General features: G+C 44.0%; 1 protein-coding gene across 26 annotated transcripts in view; it reads left to right on the forward strand.

Annotated features, from left to right (window-relative positions):
• The window catches only part of AAK1 (AP2 associated kinase 1), a 177,584-nt gene that overhangs the window by 94,399 nt on the left and 69,379 nt on the right, over window positions 1-13,806 (forward strand). For all 26 annotated transcript variants that reach the window (XM_085019007.1, XM_085019011.1, XM_085019017.1 and 23 more), the window contains exons 6-8: window positions 10,505-10,626; window positions 11,880-11,961; window positions 12,468-12,600. In XM_085019007.1, coding sequence (XP_084875133.1) covers window positions 10,505-10,626; window positions 11,880-11,961; window positions 12,468-12,600 — 337 coding nt within the window. The remainder of the gene's footprint in view (window positions 1-10,504; window positions 10,627-11,879; window positions 11,962-12,467; window positions 12,601-13,806) is intronic.

The raw sequence follows: 13,806 nt of genomic DNA on the forward strand, positions 1-13,806 counted from the left end.
TCACAACTCCTCATTAAGTGTGTTCTTACAGAGTAGCTTCATCTGCCCCGGGAACAGACTGGGTGTTTTGGGGATGTGAGAGAAGTTTAAGGCATGGGACCAAATTCTAAGCTTTCATTCTGCTTGGGGAGAGAAAGTACAGAGGGAAAAAGAAAGCCCATTACAAGACAGGTATTAATTTTATTACAGTAGCCTTTAGAAATTCTTCATAATCATCGAATCCCTGAACATGTTGGTTTTGTTTTTCCTGATAAGCTCCCACATTCACTTTTCCAGGGTCAGGAGAAGGAATATGCTAATTTAAATCTGTCTATAAACAGTGATGCTTGGTCTTTCAGGTCCAATTCATATTTTGTAAAATCTATTAATTGGTGATTTAAAAAATTTGCCTTCCTAATTACCATCCCCTTGCACCGGGCCTTTCATACCATAGTCGCTTGACAATGTTTGTGGAATGGAATTGGCACCTGGTTAGAACTCACTAGCATCCACAGAATACCAGCTGTACCACGTACCCTACTAGATACTTTTTGTGTCCTGTACTCAGGGGCAGAGAGGTTACGTGACCTGACTAAGGTCATAGAACGAAGAAGGAGCAGAACCAGAATTGGAATCTAGCTCTTCTGATTCTAAATCATGGTTTCTTTTTGTTATACCTGCGTTTCGAGAAACATGCTTCATGGGTAATAATTTGCATCGGTGTCTCCTAGTGTGCTTGTTAAATATAGGCTACTGGGTTCCACACGGAATCTTTGGGACCGTAATTTTTGTGATGGTGTCAGGGAAGGCCAGGAATTTTTTTCTTAGGCACCCTAAGTGGTTTTTGTATATTCTAAAGTTTGAGAATCACAGCAACATGCTAACATTTCTGTTTTGAGAATGTTTTTTAGTTGTGTGTGGTTTTTTTTTTCTAATTAAGGCATAATTCATATACCTAAAATTCATTATTTTAAAATATACAATTCAAGAAGGTCCTGTTGCAGCCCAGCAGGTTAAGAGCCTGACATAGTGTCCATGAGGATACGGGTTCAGTCCCTGGCCTTGCTCAGTGAGTTAAGGATCTGGTGTTGCTGCAAGCTGCCGCATAGGTCACAGATGTGTCTTGGATTCGGCCCCTAGCCTGGGAACTTCCATATGCCGCAGGTGTGGCCATAAAAAGATAAATAAATAAGTAAATAAATAAATGTAAACAAATACATAAATAAGAGAAATGTATAATTCAGTGGGTTTTAATATACTCACGGGGTTGTGCAACCATCACCATTCTCTAATTCTAGAACATTTCATCATCTCCAGAACCCTGTACTCATTAGGAGTCACTGCTCATTCTCCCCGTGCCCCAGCCCCTGGCAACCACTACCTACTTTCTGTTGCTTACTCTGGACATTTCGTATAAATGGGCTCATATCTTATGTGACTCCTTCCACAAGTGTCGTGTTTTCAAGATTCATTTTGCTGTAGTGTGTATCAGTACTTCATTCCTTCTGATGATCATATTCCATTGTTTGACTATATCACGTTTTGTTTATCTATTTATCAGTTTGGGGACTTTTGAGTTGTCTCCTTTGGCTATTATGAATAAGGCTACCGTGAACATTCATGTACTATTTTGACACGGGCCTATGTTTTCAGTTTTCTTGGGTACACACCTAGGAGTGGAATTGCTGGGTCTATGGTGATTCTTAACTTTTTGACAAACGGCCAAACTGTTTTCCAAAGTGACTGCTTTATTTTACTTCCCACCTGCAACATGCGAGAGTTTCCATTTCTTTATGCTAACACTTCTAAAGGGCTTTTCGGGCAGAGAGCAGGGCCCGAGGAGTGGAAACAAGAACGCATTTAAAAATGAGGAGGTAGATGAGGGCTTGTAGCCGGCCAGTTGCTGACCAGGCAGAGGGACCTCAGGCCACTGCTCTGAGAACGTAATGACGCTTTATTATTATTATTATTATTAAAATGTAGTTGATTTACACTGTTAGTTTCAGGCGGTGACAATTCATTTTTAGATATTTTAAAGATGAGTGAAATTCTTGGGCCTATTAACATGTATTTCAAAATAGGCAATGGTACCAATATTTTAGAACCTGAACTTTCTCCTTGCCACCTGCCTTGGAGAAGAGTTTGTGAGGGGCAAAGAAATAGGGGAGAATTGGAGTTCCAACTGTGGTGCAGTGAGTTAAGGATCTGACCTTATCTCTGTACCAGCATCAGTTTGATCCCCAGCCTGGAGCATTGGTTAAGGATCCGGCATTGCCACAGCTGTAGCATACATAAGTCACAGCTGTGGTTTGTATTCAGCTTCCCTATGCTCTAGGTGTGGCCAAAAAAGAAAGAAAGAGGGGAGAAGTATGGGCTGGGCAGTACCTGCATTGCTTCTGTGACCCTTCTGAGCTCAGGCCTTTCTGGAGCCCCAGTTTTCCCCCAGGTCACATGGCATTGGATTTCATCTTGGAACTCTGATTCTATAGCAGAGTAACTTGTGCCGACTGAACTGTAAGCTCCGTGAGAGATGAGCATGCTGCATCCTTCCTATTCCTGGATGCAAAGGGCACCTTTCAGTCCCTGTCTTGTTCTCCTTCCTGCAGCCTTTGCCTCCTTAGTCTCCTCCTGTGACCTCCATGCAGCGTGTTCTCCTGGCTCCTCCTTAGGCTCCTTGGTTGTTCCTCTCATCCCTTAGCCTCAGAGCCTCAGCTTCCTCGTCTGGGCAGTGGAGACAGCCATGCCAGCCTTGTTAGGAATGGGGCGAGGCTCATCCGTGTGCAAGCATGCCCTTGGCCGCAGTCAGTCCTGAGTGGGCACACAGGGAGGTGAGGGCAATGAAGAGGCTGCCATGGAGCATCCTTTTAAAGAGTGCTACTTGGGAGTTCCCGTCATGGCTCAGCGGTTAACAAACCCGACTAGCATCCATGAGGATGTGGGTTCGATCCCTGGCCTTGCTCAGTGGGTTAAGGATCTGGCATTGCCATGAGCTGTGGTGTAGGTCGAAGATGTGGCTCAGATCCTGCGTTGCTGTGGCTGTGGTGTAGGCTGGAAGCTACAGCTCTGATTCGACCCCTAACCTGGGAACCTCCACATGCCACGGGAGCGGCCCTAAAAGACAAAAAGACCAAAAAAAAAAAAAAAAAAAGAGTTCCACTCTTATGTTCTCAAACAAAATCTTCGTTTATTGTAACTTTTAAACATTTGTTGGATTAAATGAGGCCTAAATGATAATCATTTTCATACCGTAAATAGTACCTGTCCAGTTAACATCTTCCCAGTACATTAGTGCCTTGTGGTGCTCACAGAGCTGCTGTGAGGTGGCGGCGAAGTATCACACGTGATGGGAACTTGAGGCATGCAGCTCGGTGGACACGGTGTTGCCTGGGGACACGGAGTAGGTTGGTGGCTGCACTCCAGCAGCTGGAGTGCAGTTTCTTCCCTCACTGCTCTCAACAGCCTGTGAAATGTCTCAGCAGAAGAGCTCGGAGCCATCTGGAATCTGAGGGTGAGGCCTGGGCACCATCTTTCCCAGTCTGCCCTCAGCCCCTGCCCCTTGCCCCTGTTACCCCGGTCTGGGAACTCAGTTATTGTGTCCAGCCAGTACTGAAGAGCATTGGCTCTGCTGCTGGATTACCAGTGTGGTTCAGGAGACTTTGTTTCCCTTTCTTCTCCACCTTAGAAATAGAGAACCTAAATAGGGGTCCCTACGAGGAGGCCTTAGTTGCAATTGTTCTAGAGGCCTATTGCTGTTTTTTTGTTTGTTTGTTTTTAGGGCCGCATGTGCAGCATATGGAATTTCCCAGGCTAGGGGTCAAATTGGAGCTCTTACTGCCAGCCACAGCCACACAGGATCTGAGCCACGTCTGCAACCTACACCACAGCTCACGGCAACACCGGAACCTTAACCTAACTGAGCGAGGCGGGGATCGAACCCGCATCCTTGTGGTTACTAGTCAGGTTCGTTACTGATGAGCCAAATGGGAACTCTTTCTGGTTGTATTGATGAAGCTTTCCCAAACTCCCCAAGTCTTACACTCAGTGCCATCTGGGTGCTTTTGTTAGCATGTTAGTTTTTGTTGATTTCTACTACTGGGTGCTCGGTGGGCAGTCCCATCTGCTGGCTGTACTGCCAGCTTCCTAGTCCGGAGCGAAAAGCCCCCCCGTACCTCCTGTTTGCCCTGGCTGTCGTTACCTCACAGGGCCTCAGCCACCCCGAGCTCTGTGTCACTGCTAGAACCAGCCACTCTAGTCCTGGCAGTAGCCAGACCCAAGAGTTCTTTATTCTCCTCTCGGCCAGAGAAAGTGCTCGTGGCTGGTCTCAGTTGCCTCTCTGTGAGTGGGGTTTCCACTTGGTGAGGAGGCCACAGTGGGACGCAGGAAGGAGCCCAGGCCAGGCCAGCTGTGGACTCCTTGTTGAGCCTGTGCCGCCCCACCCCCACCCCTGCCGTGTGGGGGTCTGCTTGTTCCCATGAGAAACTGAGACAGGCCCTTTCTGCCCTGCCTACTCTGTGTGTGTGGTCTGTCTTTCAAATTCCAGAGAGGAAATAAGCTGAAAGCAGTCCCTGACCTTAAGCAGCTTATGTTCTAAAAATAACCATGACAGAAGTTCTGGTCTTTATTAAAAGTCCCTCCTCAGAGTTCCCTGGTGGCCCAGCAGTCGAGGATCTATTATTGTCACTGCCGTGACTCGGGTCACTGCCATGCTGTGGGTTCAATCCCTAGCCCAGGAATTTTCACTTGCCATGGGCACAGCCATAAAATAAAAAAGTCTCTCCTCAAATATATTGCCATTTTCATTATTTCCCCCACTTTTATTGTCATCCCTCTGAGGAGTGACGGGGGGGTTGTCATTGCACATCTCCTTTTACTCAGGAAACCTCTGCCCAGAAGGGCTGTGACCTGCACAGTGAATTCAGTGATCAAAGCAGATTAAAGGCCAAAGTTTTTTACACTCATTTTGGTTTTTGTTGGTTTGGTATTGCTGCATTTTGCCATGCCGTTTGTCCAGGCACTTCAGAAAGGGGGGAAGGATTAAGACATTCAAGTCCTGAATGTCTCCTCTTTTGTCAGAAAAGAGATTTCGATCTCATGAAGTAGAGTAAGAGGGAGATTCTTGTCCTGTTTTTGGAATCACAGGTTTGAAAACCTGCATTCATCCAATCCTCCACAGTGTTCAGTGGTACTAAACTCTGTGGCTGAAATGCCTGCATGACATATCTATTTGGAATAATGTCAAGATGAAGAGGTCGGGAGGAGGTGATTTTCCAGACCTTTTAGCTAAGCTGGAAGCCAAGTTTGGGAGTGACAACTTTAATAACCTCTTAAGCTGAGAGGTTGGGAAATAAGGTCAGCAGCGTAAAACTCTCAATGAGCCGAAAGACTGCATGTTGTAAGCAGCTGTGACGTGCTAGGCTGACTAAATGACTTGGCTGAAAACACAGTCACTGTGCAGATTCTCTGAAGCTTTCGCAAGATGGTGTATGAATAGCCAGTTGGTTCTCTACCTCCCTAAGCTCTTGGCCCTGGTCATCTCTTACCTGAATGATGATACCCACCCTCATTATATCTTTCTCACATTCTCCCTCCTCTGTCACTGTGCCGACCTTCCTAAAAAGCCTCTTGTCATCTGCTCTTCACTGTTAAAAATGCCGAGTGGCTCCCTTGTGGCCTCCCTCAGTCTTCGCTCCTTCTGCTCCTCTGGTCTTCACTCCCCTGCACCCTTCTCTTTCTCCAGTCTGAGCTGTCTGTGTTCCTTAACTGTGTAATGCTTGTCAGTGCAGCAGATGAGGGTGTAGTCCCAGCCGTGTGGCAGCCTGAGCCCGAATCCTGCCCTAGCAGCCCTGTGACCTCAGGCATGAGAGGTAACTGGACTCTGTTCTCTCAGGTGTTAAGTAAGGACAGTGAGGCTTTATAAGAATTTCCTGGAGTTCCTGCTGTGGCACAGTGGGTTTAGAATCCGGTGTTGTCCCTGTGGCAGTGTGGGTTCTATCCCTGGTCCAGCACAGTAGGTTAAGGATCGGATGTTGCCGCAGCTGTGGCATGGGTTGCAGCTGTGGCTCAGATTCTCTCCCTGGCCCAGGAACTTCCACATGCCACAAGTGCAGCTCTTTCATGAAATATTTCAGAATTTCATGAAATACTGCAGATAAAAGTGTGTGTGGAGCAGTGTTGGACACATACTAAGTTCTACTAGATGTTGATACCATTGTTAGGATCACTCCTGCCCCTCTGCCTTCCTGTTATTAGTTCACTTACCTAAGTCCTGCACTTCAAGTTCCAGCATTACCTCATAGCCTCATTCATAAAGGTGCTAGCCCATAATATGTCTGATCAGTGGCACCAGTGCCCAAGACAGTGCTATCCCAGCCACAAAGGCCTGTCTCTGTGCCTCAGACACCTCACACATGCTCCCATCTCCAGGCCTTGGTACAGGTTGATCTCTGCTAGGAATGCTCCTTCCCCATTGGGTCCATGACTGCTCCCTTCTTTCCTTTCTTTCAGCAACCTTCCCTGAGTGTGATGCTTACAGTAGCATCCTTCTTCACCTTATGTATATTTAACTTGTTGTTTGTGTGGGGGTGTGTGTGTGTGTGTTTGTATGTGTGTTTCTCTTTTTGGCCACACCCATGACATGTGGAAATTCCCAGGCCAGGGATCAAACCCATGTAACAGCAGTAACCAGAGCCACAGCCGTGACAACACCATATCCTTAACCCACTGAGCCACCAAGGAATGCCTGCTATTTTTTTTTCATAACGTTTTTCACAATTATATCTTTTTTTTTTTTTTTTTTGTCATCAGATGGACTCTAAGCACTAGAGATGATGAGCTTTGATTCATTCACAGTCTTATTCACAGAACCTAGAAACGTATTTGGCAGGTAATAGGAAGTAGTGGGAGCTACAGTGTAGTTCTTTAATAAATGAATGGTAACAACATCTGCTTTACATTTGTATTGGGAGATTTACAGTGTGCTTTCATGTACGTTCTCTTCCTTGTTTCCTAACAGCGATAGCAATATTAACAGCTTTGCTTTACAGATAAGAAGCCCAGAGAGGTTTGAAGATGTGTCTAAGGCCGAACACCTCATATAGTCCCTTAAGTCTTGTAAACCCCAGGTCCAATGTGGTTGCCACACATCATGCTCTGTATTAAGTGTTTTGTTCACGATGGTGGTGGCGAGGATGGAGGTCTTCACAGGTGTTACCTGTCATGGGGACACACTGAGAGGCTCGGAACATGCAGCTGCTGCCACACTGGCTGTTGCCTTCCTAATCTCAACTGATCCTCCTGCCAGACTTGCCCGGTAGCCAGAGCAGGGATTATTGTTCTTATCTGCATTGATAGTTGCTTGATATTGCACAAGCTTTTCCTACATTGATATCTCTGGCTCTTTTATCTGCTTTTGTACACACCCTTAATTTTTAACTGGTTTTCCTATAAATGTAGTTATCTTTGTGGGAGGGGGGAGGCAAGCCAGGGGCTGGGTTGGGTATAGTATAATTCCCAAGTACTGTCAGTCAGGAACTAACCAGAAATGCAAACCTAGTTTTTAGGGTGGGGAAAAAAACAAGAACAAATACAGCCCAGTGGGCATCATCTTTAGTCTGTCCATTGCTGTTTAGTTCTCCTCCCTTCCTCAACAGGGGTTTTGCTGCCTAGAACTACCTTGTTTGTGTTTTGATATGAATGAGCTTTTCAGTTTTCTAGATTGTGCATTCTAGCATTAGATGTATTGAATCTAAATTGGGAAGGGACTGCACACATACAACAGGAGAAGCATGTTTTCACATGAGCCCTGTGGGATGCGTGAGGTCAGCAAGGAAGATTGTTGCTGAAAGATGCTGAGTAAGGGATTTAGTAGTCCCTGGTCTGTGTAAAATACTGGACTGGGTATTGTGGGGACACAGGGGCATGATATGATTGTAGACCAGAAGCTGGTGAACCTCTCTGCAGTGGGCCAGAGAGTAAATATTTCAGGTTTTTCGGCTATAGTCTCCGTCTAAACTGTTCACATCTACTGTTGGAGCTCAAAACCCGCCATAGTCTAAAGGATAAATAACCAATGCGCATGGCTTGGTTTGGCCAAGAGGTCTCACTTTGCCAACCCCTCCTAACAATGGTAAGCTCTGTAGATTTTTGTGGGGCAGCCATGGAAAGTTTTGAGGAGTTATGACTTGAGCAGGACCTTGAAGAATGACTAGGATTTGACTAATAGAGAATGAGCCATTGAATAAAACGACAAACTAGTCAATGTGAGAAATGCTTAGGAGACATTGAGCAAATCAGCTTGACTAGAATTAGACACCGTGTTCCTCATGGACTAGGTTTCAGTAATAGGGACATTTCTGAACATCAGGAAGTAAGGTAGCCCTGTCCTTAAGCTTGGGTCCAGAACACCGGGTGAGCGTAGTCATCATCCTTATCAGGGTGCCAGCACAGATGCGGGACCTTGAGTAGCTGCTCTGCTTCTAACCTGCTTCCTGTCCTGGCAGAAAGGCAATTGCCTGTCCTTCTCTGAAGTTGTGTTGCCTGGGTTCATTTCTTGTGTAATCACTGTGAGCCTCACTTTCTCTGTCTGTATAACGGGGATATTATTATATTGTTGTTATGAGGATTGAATGAGATAATCCATGGGAAGTGCTAAGACAGTAGTATTGGTAATTTTAAAAGCTCAGTGAATGGTAACTGCTTTTTTTGTAACCTCTAAATGCATCGGAAATATGAGTATGGTCTTGTTAGAATTATTTTAGATTCCTGAAGTGCGTATGTGTTTAGGTTAGTTTGACTGTTTCACTTTGGGTAAACAGAGTAAACTGATGAGCTTTATAAAAAGCTATAGATGGTGGAAATATTTGCCTGATTCAGCCTTGTCTTTGGGGAACAAGTCTCTGCTAAGAATTCTTAATCACAAGAGCACATCCATGAAAGTTGATGGTCATAGCTTATACTGCCTGTGTGACTAAGAAGCTCAAGGTCAAAATTGTAAATTAAAATGATTGTAGGTTATTAGTGCCCCTGGTTCATAAGCGGGAAGAACAGTAGACTTTAAACTCAGGCCCCCAAGACTTCCCACAGATGAATTCCAAGGAACATGAATGAACAGCAATGACAAAACCCCTCGCAACAATACCATGAGTGAGACTCAGTAGGAATAAGAAACAGCGAACTATAGAATTTGTTTGCAACAAACACTCTAGGTGTCGGATTTAGCAGATGCAGACTATAAAATAAACATTTTTATAATATATAATATAATTTTAAAAGAATTGAAAAACAGTGTAGAAACTAGAGATATCTAATTGAAAGATTTTTTTTTTTTTTTAAACAAGTAGTAGTAGGAGGGGCCTGGTTATTTGGTGACTCCTATCTTGTTTCTAAGTCACTCTCTCTTCCTCTCTCTCTCACACACACACGCATTTGTTTTTTAGTGTATTCCATTCAACCAACATTTTCTGTACCGAGCACTATGTTAGGCGTTGGAAAAGACTGCAAATACTTGTGCTTGAACTTGAGGAGGTGATAGTCTACTCTTTGTTTTTGTCTTTGGAAGACAAAAGACAATGGAGACTACAGATTTATTGACCTAACAAGATTTTTTTGGCTGCCATTTTACTGCCCACGCACAGCCAGGTCTGTCCTCCAGCATGCAAGTCAGCTCAAGTCACCTCTAGCAAAAACTAGGACATCTTGCATTACATTAGTGCCCACTGTATTGGAGTTGTTATATCTTTGGCAGAGTCCTTTGTTACCAAGGATTTCTCTTGATTTTGGTCTTCAGAAGCTCCCTTCTACCCAGAGCTCCAAACTCACGGCCCAAAGAATTCATCTGTAAAAATACAAGGACAATACTTTAACAGGAGAACTGGCATTTGCCCACAGGCCTTTAATCACTAAAATATGCAATATTTGTTAATTCAGAAAATCCTAACCTATTGTAGTAAAGAAAGTGATATATGTGCTAATAAGGCCCAAATGAAATCGTTGACACCAGGGGGTGGGAGTAGGGTGGGGTGAGGAGAGACAAGCTTCTGAAGGAATGTAGGGAATGATGGCTTTTGTCTGAATGGGGCCCTGAGAAGGGCTTCAAAGAAGAGGTGGCAGATGAACTAGAGTTTGAAAGATGAATGGGACTGAGTTGGGTAAGGAGCTGGTGATCATTGGGAGCATTTCAGACTGAAAGAAGGGCAGGAGAACAGATGTAGAGGCTTAAAAGTACAAGGACTATTTCTATAGAGGTGGAAAATATGGCTAGAAATCTAGAAGAATGGGACTTCTGCTTCCCCATGGTGGAATGTCCTCTCTTTTGCCTCCTCTACTCTCATTTTACACTGTAGCTGTGCATCTCTTTTTGCTCCCCTTGGAATGAACCCTCTTGAGACACTTGGAGGAGAAAAATGTTCCTGTGCACATTAATGAGATGATCAGAAATAAAATATTTTATTTATGTGTATGCAAACCAAATTTTCAAACATATTACTAAATGATATCTTGGAATGGGTGGTTGGGCAATGTTTTTCAGGTTGAAAATATTCTGTTGCATGACCGAGGCCACTACGTCCTGTGTGACTTTGGAAGTGCTACCAACAAATTCCAGAATCCCCAAACTGAAGGAGTCAATGCAGTAGAAGATGAGATTAAGAAGTAAGCCTTTTCTCCTTTCTTGGAGTTTTGTCCGTGATCAGATCAGCACTTTTACTTTGAGTTTACCACTGGGAAGATCAGGCTGGGAAGACAAGGGTGCTAGTTGAGTTGCCCCTCCTCTCAGAGCATTATTATATGGGCAGTTGGGTTGCTGGATTTTAACTGGAGGATGAGAGGAGGGTTCACAGTCATTGATCTGTGGAGTGAAATGAGGGAATGTTAGAGCACTTTATCAGTGGTCCCATGGTCATTGTACGTAAGTCTTTTGATTTACATCACATAGCCCTTAAGAAGGCGGACACGCCATGGAAGTCCTGGGCTGCTTTTAAATGGGATCACACAGCTGTGGCATTTCCAGTCAGTTAGTTGTGCTTTTTACTGAGCCCTAAATTGCCATTTATTTCCCCCTGCTCATAAGGAGCTCACCTGCAATCTAGTGGAATTAATGGTGAGTAGGGCTGTTAAAGTCTCTGCAGATGATGAATCACTGACTTCCGTGAGGAAAAAGCTTCTTTAGATTTGTGACTCCAGTAAGAACCCGACCCTTTTTCCCTTGTTGTCCAGAGTGTTGGATTTTTCACAGGCAACAGCACTCAGTATTTTTACTGCTAATAAATCAGCAGTCTAGAGTGCACATACATCCTGATCCTGTCTTTCCTGCATCACCCCTGGCAATCCAGCCTGGGGCAGGAAGACTCAAGCAGCACAAATCACAGGTTTGGTACCACCAAGACTCACTTTGAAGATGAGCTTATGCTTCTCTCTTCTCAAGTCAGAGATAAGAGGAAAACTTGCTTCAACCCTATTCGGGCAACAAAGATCCATCTACCTCCAGGCCTGGCCAAGGCCCACTTTCTCTTCTCCAGAGTGTCCCAGCCCGTCTTAAATCTGTGTCAAGCCCTGCCTAAGGGGATTAGTATTTTTTTAAAAAATTCAACCAAGGATAGTATCATATAACAAGAATTTATAGGAGAAGATTTTGATATTTGAGGACCCAAGAAAGGTTGCTGCTAGAGTTTATTTAATGCCCTCGTGTCTGCATCCCCACCTGGGACTGCAGCTGGGGGGCTTCGGGTGCGTGCCAAGGACAGCTCTTCATTTTGTCTGTGCTAATACCCCATACTGTCTTCTCCAGAGTGCTCCCAGGGAACTAGACTCTACTAATATACATATTTTTGAAAGTCATTCTGCTACCCCTGGTATTTAATGATAGCATTGGCATATTTAACATAAAATGAATCTCTTGATTGTAGATACACAACGCTGTCCTATCGAGCACCAGAAATGGTCAACCTGTACAGTGGCAAAATCATCACTACGAAGGCAGACATTTGGGTAGGTGTCAACTAACCTATCCGCATCTCAGAGGTCAGCAGTCTTGGCCTTAAACCCCCACGTTTCCTCCAGACAGTGCCCGAGCAAGAGCAGCCACCGTAGTGTACCATTGCCTACTTATCCCTCGGAGTTACTCTTGACTCAGGCGATCAGCCACTGCTTCTGGAAGCGTGTCAAAGAAAAGTACTTTAGAGCTCCGTGAGAGTTGTTTAGGTGACCTGCCCATGATCTAGGTGGTTTTCACATGTGTGGCTGGTTCTGAAAAGCCAAACCAGCTGGAATACTTGTTCTTTATTGGAGCACAATTTAGTATTGATGGTAGCACTTAGCAGATAAATAGTGATAGTGGCTTCTAAATTCGAGTTTCTACTAGGTTAATAGTACCTGCTGTTTAGATCTGCTAGGAAATATGGATGGTACCAGTATTTCTCAGTAAACCCATTTGCAGTGATGGTAAATAAACCACTTGTAGCAGTCTGCTTTTTTTTTTATTATTATTTTTTCAGGCTCTTGGATGTTTGTTGTATAAGTTATGCTACTTCACTTTGCCATTTGGGGAGAGTCAAGTGGCAATTTGTGACGGAAACTTCACAATTCCTGACAACTCTCGGTATTCCCAAGACATGCACTGCCTAATTAGTAAGTATTTCCAGTTTCTGGTTTCACATCTTTATTTCTAATCTCTAGAAATGGATTGGAGGATAAAGAGATTAGATCCCAGGAGTCATGGGTTGGATGCGAAAATAAAGAAATCAGTTGGTAAACAGTTGGTCACTCAGAGCTCAGATAACAGTGTCTCCTTAGAGTGGTGAGTCTTTTTGCCAGAAATCTAAGCTTGGTTTCACACCTGGGCCAGCTGCTGGAGCAGAAAAGCTAACTGTGCTTTGAGCTTTACAGTACTGCTCTGTTCTTGCAGTCTTTCTGAAAGCTCTGGTGCCAAAGGGTGTCCAGCTGACTCATAGCGAGTGATACAAAATTCATCTTTGCAAAACTGGAAGCAACTCAAATTAAAATGATTGCAGTGCGTTGGCTGAAGTGAATACATAATTAAGACCGAATAGCTGTGAAACTAGGTTTTTCCTCTCGTTTAGGTTAATCACTGGATTTTGATAAGAAGCATTGAAACCAGTGCTGTATTTAAAACGTTTAAGATTCCCCACTCTTTTGTATCATCATAGTAAGCATATGTACTCATGTTCATTAGCCAGGTGGTAGAATAAGAAATCTTTGCTCCAGCCCCTGTACTGGAATGCCCAAGAAACAGAGATGTTTTATTATCTTTTTACTTTGTCAAGACATTTAGTTTCTACATCTTAACAATTATGGATTATAAATCCTGAGCAATGGACTTTGAGTCCTAAGGTGGGGATGCACTAGAGAAAACAGAAGCAGCAAAATGTGGGGCAGAGCATCTGACATTTGTTGAAGACCTACTTGTATGTCATTCCACTCTTAAAACCCTATATAGTAAATATAATTATCCCCATTATACACATAAGAAAATGGAAGCTAAGAAAGTATAGATGCCTTACCCAAGTTAACATAGTTGTAGCTTTTAAGTGACCACCCATTCCACGATGCCGGTTTTATCAGTCAGTCAACCTCTTCCATTTATTAATGCAAAAGTGGGGCAGTGTTTAAAGGATGGAGTATGGTATTTAATGGTTGTTGGATTGTTTTCAGAGGTGAAGTATTATGTCTGTGTTAGAACTGCAGCTATGTAAGTGAGATTGGATGGAAGTATGGGAAAATGGCCAAATTTGATGCTGGAATGGTAGGAATTTTGTTTAAACCCCCCCCCCAAAAAAAAACCCCAAAAAACTTTTTTTTTTTTTACTTTTGTAC

This window comes from Sus scrofa, chromosome 3 (genome assembly GCF_054392235.1).
Source record: "Sus scrofa isolate SSC_HxYL_T2T_F1_AM1 chromosome 3, Sscrofa_HxYL_maternal_Yorkshire_Landrace_v2.0, whole genome shotgun sequence".
Classification (NCBI taxonomy): Eukaryota; Metazoa; Chordata; class Mammalia; order Artiodactyla; family Suidae; genus Sus; species Sus scrofa.